The 20748-nt window shown below is 44.4% G+C and overlaps 1 protein-coding gene across 1 annotated transcript in view; it reads left to right on the top strand.

The window, feature by feature from the left end:
- HUNK (hormonally up-regulated Neu-associated kinase) overlaps positions 1-20748 on the top strand; it is a 127109-nt gene that overhangs the window by 64473 nt on the left and 41888 nt on the right. Inside the window, exons 3-4 of the mRNA XM_049857976.1 lie at positions 88-143; positions 9898-10033. Of these exons, the coding sequence (XP_049713933.1) occupies positions 88-143; positions 9898-10033 (192 nt within the window). The remainder of the gene's footprint in view (positions 1-87; positions 144-9897; positions 10034-20748) is intronic.

Below are 20748 nucleotides of genomic sequence, written 5' to 3'. Positions count from 1 at the left end.
CTAAAACAGGTCATTTCTCCTCAGTAAGGTGTTATTCCGCTATTTTAAACGCTTACCTGAAATACTGTGTGGTTTTATTTATTTCAGGGACTTGAAGATAGAAAATTTGCTGCTAGATGAAGACAATAATATCAAGCTGATTGGTATGACTTTTTTGTTTTGTTTCATTTTAAAGCAAGATTATCCTTTACATGTCGTGTTGTCAGTTCTCAATTATTTGTTTCTGGATGACTGACTGTTGGAATTCTCCATAGTATATTTCTAACCCCCAGGCAATACTTCTAGATCCACCTCCTTTTACTTCTGATATTTAATTGCTGCTGTTGTTGTTGTTAGGTGCCGTTGAGTCAGTTCCGACTCATAGCAACCCAGTGTACCACAGAACGAAACACTGCCCAGTCCTGCGCCACCCTCACAATCGTTGTTATGCTCAAGCCCATTGTCGTAGCCGCTGCGTCAATCCATCTCATTGAGGGTCTTCCTCTTTTTCACTGACCCTCTACTTTACCAAGCATGATATTTAATAATGGTTTTGAAAATAAAAATTAATAATAATAATTTAAACATAATTAAAAAGCCAACAAACCCAATGCGGATTTAAACTGCCAGCCCTTTGGTTAGCAGCTGTAGCACTTAACCACTATGCCACCAGGGTTTCCTAAACATAATTCGGAAGGCAAAAATGGCACAGACTGAATTTCACAGCTCTAGATAAATACTTCTTGGTTATGTGTTTCTCTGGATTATTCAAGCTACAGCTTCTCCATAAATTCAGATGGAGAATCTGAACTTTTCGTAGTTATATAAAAATAGTGGAAAATCGTTTGATTCAGAAATGCTGCCATTGACTTCACCATGTCTTTTTCCACGTTTCAGAGGATGTAGGGGGCCCAGAAAGGAGGGGGAGTGCAACATACCTTCTCTTTTTACTGTGTTATTTATCGGAGCCCTGTAATACGATGGTGATTGTGCAGAGAGAGATGCCCAGAAAGGGACAGTTTAGAAATTGGTGCCCACGGGAAGGAAGCTCCAGGAGAGAGTAAGTCATAATTTGGCAAAAACACCAGTTGCCGTTGACTCATTTCTGACTCATGGCGACCATTGTGCGTCGGAGTAGAACTGTGCCCATAGGGTTTTCAGTGGCTGATTTTTCAGATGTAGATCACCAGGCCTTTCTTCTGAGGTGCCTCCGAGTGGACTCTAGGCCTTGAATCCACTACTCCAAACCCACTGCTGTTGAGTTGATTCTGACAAAGACCCTCAATGAGATGGATCGACATGGTGGTTGCAACAGTGGCTTCTTAGTTGACCCTATAGGACGGAGTAGACCTGCCCCATAGGGTTTCCTAGAGTGGCTGGTGGATTTGAACTGCTGACCTTTTGGTTAGCAGCTGTAGTTCTTAACCACTGTGCTACCAAAGCTCTGATCCACCACCCAGGGACTATAAAAGTCATAATTCAGGATCTAGAAGTGAGTTCACTCTGGTTTGTTCTATAGAAGAGTTTTGTTTTATGTTCGCCTGTGTGGTTGCTCTTGGCAAAAATCTCTCTCATTTTCACATCTTTTCACACCCAGATGTCAGACAACACCTTCTTATATCCTTCTCTTTTCTTTCTTTTCCTACCTCAAATGCAAGTAATTTCTTCCACCTCAATGGCTTTGAAAAGATTAACATTAGGGGAAAACAGAAGGCTCAGTAGAACTTTGTGAATTTAACTTTCTGTGCCCAAGAAGGAAATCGTGTTTGGCAAATTCTGAAAATTTTCTTGGGACCTTTGTAAAACATATCACCCACATGACTTATTAGATACTTGGCAGTCACAGCCAGCTTCCATCCCAGTAACAGGCCAGGGGCTGCAGCTGCTTCCAGACCCCTGGCTGAGTGATGAAGCACCATTGATGGATGTCAACGGGATCTGCTCGTTACTGGGAGATCAGCGTTAAGAGGAAGCAGATTATTGTTCAATAAGCATTGTGAAGACTCTATCGCTGGAAGATTCTTAGACAATCCAGAGGGCTTTCTTTTTATCAGATTGTTTTACTGTTGTTTTTTAGTATCTGAGTGCCCAAGACAGAAGGAGTGACACAAGGCCTTTGTTGAAATACCTGCAGGATGTCTTTCTGTTCCTTCTTTGCTGGGATCTGGGGCATTGAACAAAAAAAGCCTCCCCCGTGGCGGGGGAGGAATGGAGGAAAGGAGATATTTGCTTAAGAACCCTGGCAGGTTGACCTGTAACTTGTCTTTGGAAAAAGTGGAGGCAAAGGTGACACTTGCCATGACAACAGCAGGGCTTGTAAGAGAAGATGCTGTGTAAAGGCCGGGTGTAAACTGGGCTGATAAACAACATCATGATAAATGGAGAAGAAATTGAAGTTGATTTCCGTCTAGGTACTTGGATTAACAATCAATGCCCATGGAAACAGCAGTCAAGAGAAATTTAATGACAGCTTGCATTGGGAATATCTACTGTAAAAGATCTCTTTAAAGTGCTAAAAGGCAAAGATGTCACTTTGACAATTAAAGTGCACCTGAGCCAAAGCATATGCCTCGTATGCATGCGAAGCTGGACAAAATGAAAAAGGAAGATGGAAGAAGAATTGATGCATTCGAATTGTGGTGTTGACGAAGAATACTGACTATTACTATGGACTGCTAAAAAAGAAACAAATCGGTTTTAGAAGAAACACAACCAGAATGTTCCTTAGAAGTGAGGATGGCAGGACTTTGACCTCCTTAACTTTAGGCATGTCAACAGGAAAGACCAATCTTGGGAAAAATACATCATGGCTGATAAAGTAGAGGGTCAGTGAAAACGAGAGAAACCCTGTCAATGAGATGGATTGAAAAGAGCCACAACGATACACCGACACCCCAGTGATCATGCAGGTGGTGCAGGGCCAGGCAACATTTTGTTCTCTTATGTGCAAGATCACCAGGAGCCAACTCCACGGCAACTAACAACCAAACGACAAAGGCGGGACATAGACTACAATAAACACTGGAGTAATTTTACTTGCCTCGTGTAGACCGAGGCTGTGGTTCAAGCCAAGTGGTGTCCACGGATGGGTTGGTTGCATATCTCGATCTAGTATTACCCATCCTGTTTCCTTTCTTCAGTTTGCTCAATTTCTGTCTCCTCCAGTGATACCCCTTCTAGTCCAGTTGCCATCGAGTCAACTCTGACTCATGGCAACCCCATGTGAGTCAGAGTAGAACTGTGCTCCATTGGGCTTTCAATGACTATGACCTTTTGGAAGAAGACTGTCAGGCCTTTCTTCCGAGGCACCTCTGGATGGGTTTGAACTGCCAACCTTTTTGTTAGCAGGCGGGTGTTTAACCGTCTGCAATACCTCGAGACTCCTAGTGATATCCCTAGACATTCATTTATAAAATTAGAAATGTACCAAAAAACCCAAACCCATTGCCATCGAGTTGATGTCAACTCATAGCAACCCTACAGGACAGGGTAGAACTGCCCGGTAGGGTTTCCAAGGAGCAGCCATAGCTCTTAGGTAAGATACATATACAGACCTTTTATTGGTTAGAAGTTTGCTCAGAAGATTCTGGACGAACCTACCACTGTAAATAGTGAGTGCATTGATAAGTAGCTTACAGATTGGCCAAATAAGAAAACCTTTTTGAGGAGGCCTGCGTACGTGAAGTGAAGAAATTATATACGTAAATCAGAACCTATACTACCTCCTGAGGTGGTGTGGGATGGCTGCTTTTTGATACCAGGAAGCATTTTATTCAAATGCCTCGAGAGCGGCACCTCTCAGGTGGGCAACTGCTGGACTGGCACCTGAGCAGGCATTTCAGCTTGTTGGAACAGAGAGGCCCTGGTGGGGGTTTCAGGTCAGAAACCAGGATTCCTAGAACTGCTGGAGAGGAGGCTCTGGTGATTGGACTTCTCTTTGTTGGAATGGAAACCCTTTTGAATGGAAACCCTGGTGGTGTAGTGGTTAAATGCCGCGGCTGCTAACCAAAAGGTCAGCAGTTCAAGTGTACCAGGTTCTCCTTGGAAACCCTATGGAGCAGTTCCACTCTGTCCTGTAGGGTAGCTATGACTCAGAATTGGCGCAGTGGAATTGGGTTTGGTTTTTGTTAGAACTAGTTCCTGGGTGGCTCAAATGGTTTTCTCGTGATTAATAACCTCAAGGTTGGCAGTTTGAACCCACCCAGTGGCACCAGGGGAGAAGGGCCTGGCGATCTGCTTTTGTAAAGATTATAGCCAAGAAAACCCAATGGGGCAGTTCTGGTCTGCACACATGGGGTTTTCATGAGTCAGTATCACTCGATGGCAATGAGTTTATTAGAACTTACTTTTCGCTTAGCTCCCAGTTCTCTCATGCCCAGCTAAAACCCAAGGGCCCTAATTCTCACCTGTAATTGAAAGAGACCTTATACTGTCCCAGAGCGAACCAGGGAATTGCGTTTTGCTTAGCAGAATCCATTCCGTTGTTTTTTTTTAAATGGGGTAGGCTTTTTAGGCATGGGGTGAGGGGCAGTGCTGGAGGGAAGGCAGGCCCAGAGTCTTGTGGGTTTTCTTGCCCGTGGGCTGAGCGATTTAGATCAAACGTCTCCACCCCAGTCTTTTCGTAACTTGAAAGCACTTTGAACCTTTCTTCAAAGGAGTTTACCTAGTTGTTTTTCAGAGGTTGATTATAGCTATTATCATTTCCTCTTTTGAGAGTTTGTCTTTCTTTGAAAGTATTTAATTTAAATAAATCTACTTAAGTCACATTTCAAATTAGCTAGAATTACCAGGAGTAGGATTTGATTTAATCAGGAATTTTTTTTTCCCTTCCAAAAAACAGTCTGATGTTTGATGATCTAGTATCTTAAAATGTACGAACCACATCTTAGAACGACTTTTTCGTGTTAGCATTCCGAAGCAGCATTCACTTGGGTGTTTTTTGAGATTCATTTTCCAACCCTCGTGAAAGCGGAGTGATAATTGGCTTATGTATTTACCAAATCTAATTGAGGCAGACCTGTGTGACATTTCCTGGGAGGTGAACGTCTCTCCAGTCTCATAGTTCTAATTATAGGCATATATATGTGTAAAACTTTAATAAGTACAATTACGAATGTGAAACCTACTGGCTTTTTCTCTACAATGTATTTTAAATTAAACCCCTTCGGCTAGGTCAACATGAGCCAGGTAAAATGCAGATTTTTATCTCTCCCCCTCCCCAAATCCCCCACTAATTTATCTTCTAGAAGCTGTACTTAAGATGAGACTCCCTATTTCCAGATTTGCCTGGGAAGAGTGGGGGTGATCTCAGTCTCTTCTTTCCTCGCCCTCCTCTCCTGACAAGCACGTCTTTATAGACAAGCCTGGAGTCAGAATTGACTCTACCGCAGTGGGTTTGGTGTTTTTTTTTTTTTTTTTCTTCTTTGATTTGGAGCTGAGGAAGGAACTGAATGAAGCTGCTCTCTGCTGTTAACAGAACCCCACTGAGATTAGGAATGGAGTCTTGTTTTAGTTTCAGAAATCTAGAGATGACTCTTTAGGGACTCTATGAGATTGGGCCCATAACATGACTATTTATGAAGCTTTACTTAAAATGTTGCTCCAAATAATATAATTCTTATTTCTTCATGCTTACACCCTCTCCTCATGTATCAGCATGGTTAGGTTCCAAAGACCAGGTCATTTTGTGAAATCACTGTAATGTGCAAATGGAGGATGACTACATCATTACCTAACTGCCAAATTACATCATTACATAACTGCCTAACCACTGAGAATCATGGCCCAGCCAAGTTGACACACAGCCTTAACCATCACAGCCAGTGTTATTCTTGCCTTGTGCCTCGGCGTTTGTTACTGCCAGATGTACGTCATTAATGTGCAAAATAGTCAGATAGTAGATTTTTTACTGTGGTCATAAGTGCGAAAAGTTGGATAATGAGATAGTTGACAAGTGAGAAGAAGGTATACTGTCTTTTCGTTTTGTTGTTGTATGCTGTTGAGTTGATTCCTATTCATAGCGACACCATGTGACAGAGTAGAACTGTCTCATAGGGTTTCCTAGGCTGTAATCTTTATGGGGGAGCCCTGGTGGTGCAGTGGTTAAGCACTCTTCTGCCAACCAAAAGGTCTGTGGTTCAAACCCACTAGCCATTCCATGGGAGAAAGATGTAGCAATCTGCTTCTGTATAGATTTACAGCCTTGGAAATCCTATGGGGCAGTTCTACTCTGTCCTATAGGATCTCTGTGAGTTGAAATTGACTCTTGACAGCAATGGGTGATCTTTATGGGAGCAGATCACCAGGTCTTTTCTCCCGTGGAGCCAGCTGGTAGGTTCTAACCTCCAACCTTTTGTTTAGCAGCTGAGCACTTACCCTTTGCACCATTGGGCTCCTTGTTTTTCCATTTTACCACAGTAAAAAAAAAAAAAAAAAACCAGTTTCCATCCAGTTTGACTTCGACTCATGGCAACCTCGTGTGTCAAAGTAGAGCTGTGCTCCATAGGGTTTTCAATGGCTGATTTTTCAGAAGTAGATTGCCAGGCCTTTCTTCTGAGGCACCTCTTGGTGGACTCGAACTCCAACCTCTCTAGGTTAGCAGTTAAGCACTTTAATCGTTTGCATCACCCAGAGGCTCCTTTACCCTAGCAGGTGATCTCTATACCTTTGTTGTTTTCATTAAAATTGCTTTCAGTTAATATTTTTCCCCATTGTTTTTTTTTATTGAGGTAAAATTCACATGACATAAAATTAACCATTTTAAAGTGTACAATTCAGTGGCATTTAGTACATTCCCAAGGTTGTACAACCACCACCTCTGTCTAGTTCCAAGCCATAAATACATTTTAGTGGAAAAATTTTTCACGGCTCACGTAGCTTAAAAAAAAAAAAAATTGTTACTGCTCATTACCTAAAAGTCCAAATGCCTGGTATTCAAGGACTTCTTTCTAGATGGTTATTGATTCTCAACGTGTGCACCCTGAAAATAGATTTTTTTTTAATTGAATTTTAAACTGAAAGCATTTTAACAACCATCCACTTTAAATTATGATTTGATTTTTCTCTTTATAAAAATGATCAACCCCTCTTCTACTTCAGTGATATTATGGGGTGGGGTCTGAGAACAGGGTCCCCCAGATACTTTTGAACAAATGTCTCCTCCTCAGAAAGGGATCTGAAACCTCTGTGGCTCCCGAAGTTCTTCCTTTTGTGGATTATGTCAGTGGGAAAGGAGCCTGGGGTGGGGATGAAGGTGGAAAGGGTAAGAGAGCAAAGGAGGAGAAGAGGAGGGAGCAAGAGAAGAAAAAAGCCATAAAAAGCAAGGAAGAACATGCTACTACATGGATGAACTTTGAAAACATTTTAAAAAAGTTGACGTTGATTACTGGCCTGACAGAGACTGGAGGAACCCCTGAGACCCTGGCCCAGGACACCCTGCTACCTCAGAACTGAAGCCACTTCCGAAATCCACCCTTCAGCCAAAGATTAGACAGGCCTATGAAACAAACAATAACACATGTGAGGAACGTGCTTTTTAGTTTAATCAAGTACACAAGAACAAATGGGCAACTCCTGACCCAAAAGCAAAGATAAGAAGGCAGGAAGGGACAGGAAAACTGGATGAATGGACAGGGAAAGGAGGAGAGTGCTGACACAATGTGGGGATTGCAACCAATGTCCCAAAACAATATGTGTAAATTTTTGAATGAGAAACTAATTTGGGGTGTAAACTTTTACCTAAATCACAGTAAAATTAAAAAAAAAAAGTTGACATTGAGTCAACTTGACTCATGATGACTCGTGTATCAGAGTAAAACTGTGCTCCATAAGGTTTTCAGTCGTTGATTTTTTCGGAAGTAGCTTACTAGACCTTTATTCTGAGGTATGTCTGGGTGGACTCGAACCTTCAACCTTTCAGTTAGCAGCTGAATGCGTTATCCGTTCGTACCATCCGACGACTCCTTGAAAACATTACACTTTAAAATAAGTGAGACAAAAAGACACATATTGTATGATTCTCACTTATATAAAATTCTACGCTAGGCGAATGACAGAGACCAAAGCTTATTAGTGGTTACCAGGGACTGGGGGGAGGAGGAAATGGGGAATTAATGCCTTAGGGGTACCCAGTTTCTGTTTAGGGTGATGGAAACAGCGGTGAATGTAATTAATGTCCCTGAATTGTGCTCATAAAAACAGTTAAAATGGCTAATGTTTAGTTGTATATATTTTACCGTAATAAAATTAACAAACAAAAACAAAGGAAACGTTAAATGCTGAGCACACAGTTTATCTCTAGTTGGTTTGCTGACCCCTGTTGTAGGTTCTGCTTCTTCACCATGGAGTCTGGGCTGAAGAGTTTAGGTGGGTGCAGAGCCAGAGAGAGTTTTCGGAGCTCTGCTTGGATGGGGCTCTATTTTAGAAAAGTTATTTTGTGATGCAACTTAAGCCGAGGACGCCTGGAAGATCTTTTTGGCATGGCATCTCGATCCGTGGCGTGTGAGTGACTTCATGGACTCAAAGCTCGACCCTGTTCTGTGTTATCCCTTTTCTGAGCTTCCCCAAAGCTTAAATAGATGCTCCATTTTGCAGGTGGAGACACGTTTGAGTGCAGGAGAAAAGTCAATAAGGAAATTAGGTATAAATATTGCTGATTGAGGAAAGACAAGGTTTTTGTGCAAGACTTTGGAGGCAGTCTCTCATCACAGCCCCTTCCCGATTGAGCCTTGTGGCCCAAAAGTCTTGTCTTTGGGGGCACGGGGCCATAATATTTACATTGAAGTTCAAAGAATGAACCTTGATTTTAATTCTGAGACAACAAAGATGGAGGAAAACTATCAGATAAGGGCATACATACCACTAACACCGCTCTAATGAGCTGTGTTAGTGGTATGTATCTTTAAGATCAGAAGAAAACAAGCCACAAAAGGCATGATGGACCCAGAGTAGCTTTAGATGCATAGGGGTGCTTCCTCTTCCCAGTTGCCTTAACCGTCCAAGAATGAAGCAATGCCACAAGGTCACCTAGTCTCACTCACATTGCCACCTTTCCAGGATTCGGTTTTTAGGCCAATATTTAGTGTTGTCTAAATTGTTGGGAGGGCCCCTGGGTGGCACGAATGATTTGCAGTCAACAACTAAGCTAACGGTTGGTGGTTTGAACCCACCCAGTGGCACCATGGAGGATAGGCCTGGCCATTTACTTCTTCAACGATTCCCCCACAGCCAAGAAAACCCTGTGGAGTGCAGTTCTACTCTATAACACATGGCGTTGCCATGAGTCAGAATAGACTTGACAGCAGTGGGTAAATTATTGGGCGTTTTTTTTTCATGTTCAGATCACCATATGTGCTGCAAGGATTGGGGAAATTTTTAGGAGACTTGCACGAAATGAAAACATTCAGCTGAAAAAGCCCACTGTAAATGGCTGAATCGCATGTCACCGAGGGTGGCAGGGGCACCAGCCAGAGGAAATCAGTCTTCCTTTAGCTTTTCCCCCACTTGGCCCCTGGAAGCCCAGAGGCTGACTTTGCATCCCTGGCCAGGTTTTCTCGTCCTGCCCCAGTCCTAGAAAGCAAAGCCTTTCCTTCTCCTGGATGACTCATTTGCAAGATTTGATGGAAATATGCATTTTCGTTCAACATACTTTTAGCTCTAGCTGGATTTTACGGTGAGGTTTGCTGTAAAATGTTTCTGGTTAAGCAAGAAAGCTGTCACCTGACAACCTTCCTCCCCTTTTGTACTGAGACTCATATCCAGGGGTTATGGTTTGCAGCTGTGGCCTGGGTTTTCTTTGGATGTGAAATTATGTGTTAGCCTGAGAGAATGTTTCCTTTCCTGCTGTCTCTTATTTTTCCCTTCCTCTTCATTTCCACATTTTCTAATTCGGAGTCGGTTTTGTCCGCCCCCTTTTTACAGACTTTGGTTTGAGCAACTGCGCAGGGATCCTGGGTTACTCGGACCCCTTCAGCACACAGTGTGGCAGCCCTGCCTACGCCGCGCCCGAACTGCTTGCCAGGAAGAAATATGGCCCCAAAATCGATGTCTGGTCCATGTGAGTTACTGAGCTTATAAAAGTAAATTGTCCCTCCTGTTGTCTCCACGGTCACTTTTGTATGTAATAGTGTTTGCATATTTGGTGAGAATGTACTACAGTCTAGGCTCTGAAATGCAGAATATGGACCCTTTGGGGGTTTTGCATTCCTGTCCTTCCCAGTCTTTTCTTCACACACTTGCTGAACAGCCTTTACCAAAATTCATTTTAGCCCTGGGGGGAGAAGAAAACAAAGTCTTTGCATTCAGGTAGCTCATAGTCTGGTTTCATGAATCACTACATGTCCTTTGCTTGCTGAAGATCTTTCTAGAACTTTCCGTTGCAATCTGAATAAAACCCTACCTTGGTGCCAGGGTCACCATCCTTTTGGGGCTTGCCTTCTGCTCACCTCTCCTGCCTCATCACATGCCATCCCACCATTTGCTCCTGGTTCTTCAGCCATGTTGGTCTCCATGTTGATCTTTTTCCTCTCTGGGCTGTGCACTTGGTGTTTCCTTTGCTGAGGATGACATTTCCCAGCTCTTCGAGTGGCCCACTCATTCCCGTGTTACAGTTTTAATCCAGGTGTCACCACTGCAGGGAGGCCATGTCTGTGTTCCCCATCACAGGGCTCACCCATGACTCTATCCCCCTCACCCTTTAATTTCCTCTTTGGCCCCCATCACTGCTTGTAATCTGTATACACCTCCCTAGCCCCCCTCAAAAAAAAAAAAATGGTTTTGGAGAAGAAGGAGCCAGAAAACCCAGAAGATTTAGGGATGAGATTTAAACCTGGTGACAGGGAACGGGGAGGAGACATAATGGCCAAAGGATTGGGAGAAAGTGAAAGAAAAGTTAGTGGCTTGGTGCTGTGGATTGAACTGTGCCCTCCCAAAATGTGTGTTAGAATCCTAACCCATCCCCCTCTCTTGGGAGAAAAAGGAAGGGAGGAACCGAGGAAGGATAGGCATTTTATCTAAGTATGGTTCAGTGGTAGAATTTTCGTCTTCCATGAGGGAGACCTGAGTTGGATTCCTGACCAGTGCCCCTCAAACACAGCCACCACCCTTCTGTCAGTGGAGGTTTGCATGTTGCTGCGATGCTGAACAGGTTTCAGTGGCGCTCCCAGACCTAGACAGACTAGGAAGAAAGGTCTGGAGATCTACTTCCGAAAACCAGCCGATGAAATCCTGTGGTTCACAGCAGTCCAATCCGCAGCTGATCATGGGGATGGCACGGCCCTGGCAGTGTTTCTCGCTGTGCATGGGGTCGCCATGAGTCGGGGCCCAACTCTGTGGCTGCTAACAACCACCACAGGTGAACAGAAGATGTGGAGCCAAGGGCTAAGTTGGCGTGGGAAGCAAACTGAGGAGCATGACCCACCACGAGGGCCTAGAAGTGAGAGGCATTCAGGAAGTTCGGGATCAGAAAGGAGCCAGTGACCAGATCAAGATTCTGAGGGATACAGAGTCTCTGTGACCTCTCCAGAAAGGGCTGGTATTCCCCGGAATCAGGGCTAAGAGGACTCGCCCAGCTGATGGGGAAGGGGTGGAACGGGTTAGTAGACGTCAGCTTCCACTCCTGAGCCTGACACCACCAGGCCCGGGCTGCTTGCTCTGCATTCATCGACCCCTTCACCCCTCAGGACAGGCCTCTGGGCACGCCTCCCAGCCCACGTTAAGGACAGAGGCCTATGCGGAGGCTTGCTCAACCTGCAGGTGGTGGAGCTGTGTCTGCGCTTAGGGCTCACGGGCTGAAGTCTGCGCTACCGGGCAGCGGCCTTGCCCAGCAGAGGTGTGAGCAGTCAGCAGGCTGCGGGTGGGGTGTGGTGTGTGAAGGTATAGAGGGGGTGGGCCGGGGCTCACGGAGAGGGTGCAGATGGCAGCAGCAGATGACATCTGTCTTGGTGTTCTGGAGAAACAGAACCAGAGAGATATCTTATGTTGTTGGGTGCTGGGAGTCGATCCCAGCTCATAGCAACCCATGTGACAGAGCAGAACCGCCTCATAGGGCTCTCTAGGCTGTGATCTTTACAGGAGCAGATTGCCAGGACTTTCTCTTATGGAGAAGCTGGGTGGGTTCCAACTGCCAACCTTTCTGTTAGCAGCCGGACTCTTAACCGTTATACCGCCAGGGTGCCTTGAGGCATTTTATGTGTGTGTGTGTGTGTGTGCGTGTGTGTGTGTATACACGCACACATACACATAAACATACACATACATATACATATATATGTAATAAATCTGTTTTGGAAGAAGTACGACCAGAATATGCTCCTTAGAAGCAAGGATGGAGAGATTATGTCTCAGATACTTTGGACATGTTATCAGGAGGGATGAGTCCTTGGAGAAGGACATCATGCTTTGTAGAGAGTCAGCGAAAAAGAAGAAGACCCCCCAGGAGATGGATTGATACAGTGGTTACAACAGTGGGCTCAAGCGTAACAATGATTGTGAGGATGGCGCATGCCGGGGCAGAGTTAGGTTCTGCTGAAGATCCTTCTAGAACTTTCCATTGCAATCTGAACAAAACCCTACCTTGGTGCTGGGGTCACCATCCTTGTGGGACTTGCCTTCTGCTCACCTTTCCTGCCTCATCACGTACCATCCTGCCCTCTACTCCTGGTTATTCAGCCATGTTGGTCTCCATGTTGATCTTCTTCCTCTCTGGGCAGTGCACTTGGTGTTTCCTTTGCTGAGGATGGTATTTCCCAGCTCTTCAGTCAGAATCGACTCAACAGCACCTAACAACAACTATATGTAAATCTATATATGTATAAAACCAAACCAAACCTATTGCCATTGAGTTGATTCCGACTCATAGCGACCTTATAGTACAGAGTAGAACTGTCCCAAAGAGATTCCAAGGAGTGCCTGGTAGATTCGAACTGCCAACCTTTTGGTTAGCAGCTGAGCTCTTAGCCACTATGCCACTGGGGCTCCATATATGTATATATATACCCCCCCCAAAAAACCCACTGGTCTTTTCTATTTTGTTCATTGATCATTGATCAATTATTTGATTCATCCGTTCTATGTTCGTTTAGCATGTATTGTGTTTGTTACCTATTTTCTATATAGCAAACCACCCCAAAACTTAGTGGCTTAAAAAGGGCCACCATTTATTAGCTCAAAATTGTGTGGGGGTGTCAGTTTGGGCTGGGCTCAGCTGGGTGGTTCTTCTGCTGGTTTTGCCCGGGTTCATTCATGGATGTCTTGGGATGGCTTCACTCACGTGTTTGGTGGTTGGGCTGCTGTCAGCTGGGGCACTGTCATGTATGTCTCATTATTTTGTTCACATGGTAGAAGAGTCCCCAGGAGCAAGAGAGTGAAAGACTCAGAGCACGGTCATTACTCAAGCTTCCTCTTGTCACATTTGCTAATGTCCCATGGGCCACAGCAATTCACATGACAAAGTCCAGAGTCAAGAGGAAGAGAGAGAGATTTCATTTTTTGCAGGGAACTTGGGGCTGTTTTTTATAATCACTCACACATTTCTGCTGTGTAAGAGGGGGCATTGGTGGTTCAGTACAGGTAATCCCCAACTTATAATGGGGTTCTGTTTCAACAACTCCGTCATAAGTTGGTTCTGACTCAAGTCAAATACCTCTTTTTTTTTAAGTTTTCATTATTATTGCCATTTATTATCAGTATCTTTATAAATCTGATCTTTATTTGTCTTTGGGAGTTGGAAATATTACATATAAATTTACAGATATATTTTAATATTATCGTACATATTACTAACAATAAGATGTACAAAAGATTTGATGAAGGGAAAGACAGTACATAATTCTGGGGAAGCCAGCACAACTTGTACAAGACAAGGTCATGGAAGCTCCATAGACACAACCAGACTCCCTGAGGGACCGAACTGCTGGGCTGAGGGCTATGGGGACCATGGTCTCGGGAAACATCTAGCTCAATTGGCATAACATAGTTTATACAGAAAATGTTCTACATTCTACTTTGGTGAGTAGCGTCTGGGGTCTTAAAAGCCTGTGAGCGGCCATCTAAGATACTGCACTGGTCTCCCCTCTTCGGGAGCAAGGGAGAATGAGGAAAACTGAAGATACAAGGGAAAGATCGGTCCAAAGGACTGATGAACCCCAACTACCATGGCCTCCACCAGACTGAGTTCAGTACAATGAGATGGTGCCCAGTTACCACCACTGACTGCTCTGACAGGAATCACAATAGAGGGTCCCGGACAGAGTTGGAGAAAAATGTAGAACAAAACTCTAACTCACAAAAAAAAAGACCAGACTTACTGGCCTGACAGAGATTGGAGAAACCCTGAGAGTATGGCCCCTGGACACCTTTTAGCCCAGTAATGAAGTCACCCCTGAGGTAGACCCTTCAGGCAAAGAATAGACAGGCCCATAAAACAAAACTAGACTGAAGGGGCACAACAGCTCAGGGGCAAGGACTAGAAGGTAGGAGGGGACAGGAAAGCTGGTAATGGGAGCCCCAGATCGAGAAGGGAGAATGTCATGGGGTTGTTAACCAATGTCATAAAACAATGTATGTAGTAACTCTTTAATGAGATGCTAGTTTGTTCTGTAAACTTTCGTCTAAAGTACAGTAAAAAAAATAAATAAAAGTTGTACAAAAGGAAAAAAAAGACCATCATAGGTGCGGTTTGTCGTCACTTGAATACACTGTAAGTCGGGGACTACCTGCCTTCTGTACTGGAGACCTGAGTTCAATTCTCAGACAGTATACCTCGTGCACAAGCACCACCCATCTGTCCATGGAGGTTTGCATGTTGCTCTGTTGCTACAGAAGTTTCAGTGGAGCTTCTAGACTAAGACACAAAGAAGAAAGGACTGGTGATCTGCTGCCAAAAATCAGCCAGTGAAGACCCTATGGATCACAGTGGTTCAGCCTGCAGCCAGTCATGAAGGATGGTGTGTGACCAGGCAGCTTTTCATTTCATTGTGCACGGGTCACCAGGAGTCGGGCCAACTCAACAGCAGCTAACACCACTGCCTCGTGGGAATCACGTCTCTTTTGTAAATAAACATTGAATGCACAGGGGAGAGGGCACAGCTGGGTTAACTCGTGAAGGCCCCAGAGGGAGAACGTAATTGGTCCTGAGGGATGACTGGAGCTTGCTACGTGGAGGAGGGGAGAGGTTTGCAGGCAGAGGGAACAGCATATTCAAAGTCGGGGCCGTGTGAACAGTCTAATTACTGTTAATCTTGGAGAAAACAAGAAACTTCAGAGCCTTCTTGAAGAGATTAATTTTCCGCTGCTTTGGGGTGTTGTGTTTGGGATACTGGTTAAGTTTCTGTGTAGTGCCCGTGACTTTGGTGGCGGAATTGGAAACGGAAAACCCACAGAGAATTTAATTTAAAAGAGTGTTTAAAAAGAGAGTGGAAATGGAACCTGTTTTCTCCCCGGGTCGGATCCTTTTATTATAAGATGCCTACTTCTTTCATTGCTCTGAAGCAACGACAGAATGAAGAGCTCACTTCCAAAATCAAAAGCAAGCTCTCCTCTCTGGAGGTTCTGGCCCCTAACAGACAGAGCCTTGCTCGAAGATTCCTGAGGCTGGCTTTGGAAGAAAACCAGCATGTCATTCAGAGAAACCTTGGGAAAAAGACAGCTCTTCCTACAAATGGCCTCAGGACCCCCCTCCTCCTGGTGAAGCAGGAATTAACTCTGTAGTGGCAAAGGCTGCACTGTTTCTTGGGGTCTGTTTTATTATTTGCAACGGTAGTTATTTTTAGGACCATGAAAAATATCCTTAAAATCACTCTCTTCTTTCCTGACTAGAAGAAAAAAAAGTGTATATATATACACACACACACATATATATAATAAAAGTCATTGCTGTTGAGTTGATTCTGACTCATAATGACTCTATAGGACTGCCCCATAGGATTTCTAAGGCTGTAATCTTTATAATCTTTATGGAAGCAGACTGCCACATCTTTCTCCTACAGAGCAGCTGGTGGGTTCGAGCGGCCGACCTTTCGGTTAGCAGCTGAGCTCTTAACCACTGTGCCACCAGCTCTCTCTCTCTCTCCAGTGAATTTTAAGATTTGAGACTCAAAAGCAAAACTACCCATTCTGGTACAGTTAGCCTTTGTTGTTGCTACCTGACTTTAACTCAGAGTGGCAGACGTTCTTTTTTTCCAACCTTCACTGCTCTCTGTGTTTCTGCGGTTAACAGGAGACTCTGAACCCGTCAAACATTGCTGCTCCCTTCCGCTCCCCCACCCCAGGTAATCCCTAACCTACTCTCAGTCTCTGTATATTTGCCGAGTGTAAGTGGGGTCATACTATCTCTCTCCCCTTGTGTCTGGCATATTTCACTCAGCATAGTGTTTTCAAGGTCAGTGCGTTTTGTAGCACGTATGAAAACTTCATCTCTCTTGATGTCTGAGTAGGGTTCCTTTATGTGTGTGCACCACATTTTGTGTACCCACTCCTCTGGTGATGCACACGGGTTGTTTCCACCTGTTGGTTATTGCAAATAATGCTGCAGTCAACACTGGTGTACAAGGATCTGTTTGAAGCCCTGTTTTCAGGTCTTCAAGTGTGTACTTATGTCTTAGTTTCCTAGTGCTGCCTTAACAGAAATACCACACGTGGGCGCCTTTAAGGACAGAAATTTATCTTCTCAGAGCTCAGGAGGCTACAGGTCTGAATCCAGGGCATGGCTCTCATCTGTTTCAGCTTCTAGTATCTTCTAGAAATCTGTTTAGGTACACCTGTCTGTGCCACCTGCCTTCCTCGTCTCCCTGTGTGTGTCTCTGTGCATTTTGCTCTCTTTGTAACTTAGAAGTGATTAGGTTCAGAACCGCCTGACTCCAGTATGACCCAATTATATGACAAAGAAAAGAAAGCCATTATTTCCAAACAGTGTCATCTTTATAGGTATAGGGGCCAGGATTTGAATATGTATTTGGGGAGGACACAATTCACAGCCTAGAGTGGAATTGCTGGGTCAGTGGTTAAGAGCTATGGAGAGCCACAGCTGCTAACCAAAAGATCGGCAGTTCAAATCCACCACCTGCTCCTTGGAAACTCTATTGAGCAGTTCTGCTCTGTCCTATAAAGTCGTTACGAGTTGGAATTGGCTTGACAGCAGTGGTTTGCTTTTTTTTTGGTGGTAATTCTGTGTTGAACTTTTTGAGGAACTGTCAAACTGTTCTCCACAGCGGCTGCACCATCTTACATTCCCTCCAGCAATGCACGGGGTTCCAGTTTCTCCCCACCCTTGTCAACACTTATTTTGCAGCGATACTTTTTTAAATGGGAAGGATCAAAATTAACATCATTTTCAGAATATTAAAGTGCTCGTTTGAGAACTTTGGTGAATCCTTTAGGGTGTAAGGAAAACAGAAATTGAGAGTTCTCTCCACAAAGGATTGAGGATGCAACAGTTTTTCAGCCACAGTTACTCTTTGCTGTCCTGGGGACACCTAGGGCAGGTGAAGTATTAGTATGAAGACGTGGTGCCCAGTGGAGAGTGGTGCACAGCACACCCTGGCCACCTTCTCAGCCTCACTGCATCTGCATGAATGTTGTGGGGAGAAAATCTCTGTCCCCAGTACCATACCCTTGGGTAGACAAGTTGGCCAAAGGGAGCCATTTTGTTTCCAGCCTAGCTATCTGAATGTAGACGTAGGCACTCAGGAAGGGAAAGAATTTGCTCCAGGCCTCGAACTCCATTTTCTAGTCTCTCAGACACCATGAGCTACTGGCAGGGGTCAAATACAGAAGGATAGTATTTTCTTCCCTCAGACTTCCTCAGATATGAAGAATGGAAAGGAGAAGGAGGAGGGAAAAGGATACACATGCCTTCTTTTGGGAGGTTTAGGGCTTTCAGCTTCTAAGAGAGAAACTTCCCTTACCTTCTGAGATTTTTTTAGTTATAAAATCTAAGACTTTTATTTATTTATTTGTAGCTAGCGTGTGCATCTACAGCAGAAGAGCGGAAGGAGGAAAGGAAAGGAAGAAAGATGTACAGGAAACTAATTTCTGGCTGAACACAGACCATTTAATGGAGCAATAGTGAAGTTGAGATACTACAAGTGGATGGAGCTTGTCTTAGTTCCCTGGTGCTACTGTAATTGTAGAAATACCACATGTGGGTGGCCTTAGAGAGGAGAAATTCATTTTCTCACAGTTCTGGAGGCTGAAAGTGCACATCAGGTCTCAGCTGTGTTGATTCCTAACCTCATAGGCAGCCCTGGATGTTCCTTGACTCCTTGGCTTGTAGTCAACCTTCATGTGACATGCGTGCACTCTGGGTCTTCTCTAGTTTTTTTTTTTCTATGACTTAGAAGTGATTGGGATTAGAATCTACTCTGGTTGATCTTATGAACATAATAAAAAGAACACTCGTATTTCTAAACAAGATCACATCCTGTTTGGTACAGGTACCAAAACCCAAACCAACCCACCCCACTGCCGTTGAGTCGATTCCAATTCATAGTGACCCCATAGGGTTTCCGAGGCCGTAAATTTTTAAGGATGCAGATTGCCACATCTTTCTCCCGAGGACTCGCTGGTGGTTTCGAACCGCTGACCTTTCAGCAGTCAATCACTTTAACCACTGCACCACCAGGGCTCTGGTACAGGTAAAAGGGCCAGGAATTAACACATAGTTTTCGGGGGCACAATTTAATCCATAGCAAATCTCTTCCCACTAGACCTTAAATCAGAAGTTGTAATGAAAGATGATCTGAATGATGAAAGGATATTGTTTTTAGGGGGAGAATTATTTTTAACTATTCCAAGGCATTTTCTGACTTGAAGAGTCACATAGAAGCGACGTGTGAAGCTGAAGAAGGTTCTCTCAGCTGCCCTGGTATAAACTGGGCTGTTTCGGAGACTCCTGCACACACCTGCTGTGAGAACAAGAAATCACACCCCCCACCTGCTGGTACACAGCTCTGTCGATGGCTTTGTCCCCTGAGTTGTACGAAGTACACCAGCCGACTTCTCCAGGGAGCGGTGACGCTCTCTCTTTCAGCTCTGGGATGACCAGTCATGTTCCGCTTCTCCTCCAGAGAATATTTTTGTGTCTTAGACTAAATATCCCGACCACCGCTTGACTCCTGATTGAATTCCGATGAGTCCGCATATTCCATGGGGCCCCTTCCCTCTCTCTGCTTCCAGCTGCTTTTCTGTGTCACTCCTTTTTTTTTTTTTTACACCAGACGTCTTAGTTTCTTAGTGGTGCTGTAACAGAAATGCCAGAAGTGCATGGTTCTAAAGCACAGAAATGTGTTTTCTCATAGTTTAGGAAGCTAGAAGTCCAAATTCAGGGCACTGGCTCTGGGGGAAGGTCCCTGTCTCAGGTTCTGTAGCCCGGTGTTCCTTGGGTCCTTGGTGGTCTCCATGTGTATCTGTCTCCCCATTTGTGCTTGCTTGCTTCTGTGTGGATGCTACTCATTGTATACCTCAAAAGTCATTAGGGCCAGTGTAGCAGGGGCCGGGGTTTGGGGACCATGATTTCAGGGAACATCTAAGTCAATTGGCGTAATAAAATCTATTAAGAAAATGTTCTGCATCCCACCTTGGAGAGTTGTGTCTGGAGCCTTAAACACGGGAAAGCCATCTAAGATGCATCAATTGGTCTCAACCAAACCTGGAGCAAAGGAGAATGAAGAACACCAAAAACACAAGGTAATTATGAGCCCAAGAGACAGAAAGGGCGATATAAACCAGAGACTACATCAGCCTGAGACCAGAAGAACTAGATGGTTCCCGGCTACAACCGATGACTGCCCTGACAGGGAACACAACAGAGAACCCCTGAGGGAGCAGGAGAGCAGTGGGATGCAGAACTCAAATTCTAGTAAAAAGATCAGACTTAATGGTCTGACTGACACTAGAAGGACCCCAGAGGTCATGGTCCCTAGACCTTCTATTAGCCCAAGACAGGAACAAATTCCCAAAGCCAAGTCTTCAGATAGGGATTGGACTGGACTATGGGGTAGAAAATGATACTGGTGAAGAGTGAACTTCTTGGATCAAGTAGACACATGAGACTATGTGGGCATCTCCTGTCTGAGGGGGAGATGAGATGGCAGAGGGCATCAGAAGCTGGCCTAATGGATACTAAAAGAGAGTGGAGGGAAAGTGTGTGCTGTCTCATTAGGGGGAGAGCAGCTAGGAGTATATAGCAAAAAAAGAAAGGTGTATATAAATTTTTGTATGAGAGACTGACTTGATTTGTAAACTTTCACTTAAAGCACAATAAAAGTTAAAGAAAAAAAAGTCATTAGGTTTAAGACTTACACCCTACTCTGACATGGCCTCGTTTATATAACAAGGAAAACCCTGTTTCCAAATGGGGTTACATCCATAGTTATAGGGGTTAGGATTCCAACACATATTTTAGGGGACACAATTCGATCCATAACGCCAGATTATCCCTCACTGGTGTCTTTGGGGTTTCTTCTACCTCAACAATGACTCACCCTTTTTCTTTCTGCTGGAAAAACCCTAGTGGTGTTGGCTTTTGCACTCCCTCAGTCCACCCTTTCCTCACTCTCCCTCTTTAAAACTACCTCCGATTCTCAGGGGTTTCCTGTCTACTGCCAAGAGCCTAGAAAGCCCCTAGGCCATATTTCAAAAGACACCTCAAGAAATTCAGAACATGTTTTGAGACTCCTGCTAACTCTATGGGATTACAGAGGTTTATAAACTGCATTCCACATTGTTCCCTTGGTATTCTTACATACTTCTGGAATGTCAGAGGGTCTAGGTTTC

Source organism: Elephas maximus, chromosome 18, assembly GCF_024166365.1.
Source record: "Elephas maximus indicus isolate mEleMax1 chromosome 18, mEleMax1 primary haplotype, whole genome shotgun sequence".
Classification (NCBI taxonomy): domain Eukaryota; kingdom Metazoa; phylum Chordata; class Mammalia; order Proboscidea; family Elephantidae; genus Elephas; species Elephas maximus.
This window is presented reverse-complemented; position numbering and strand designations above follow the sequence as displayed.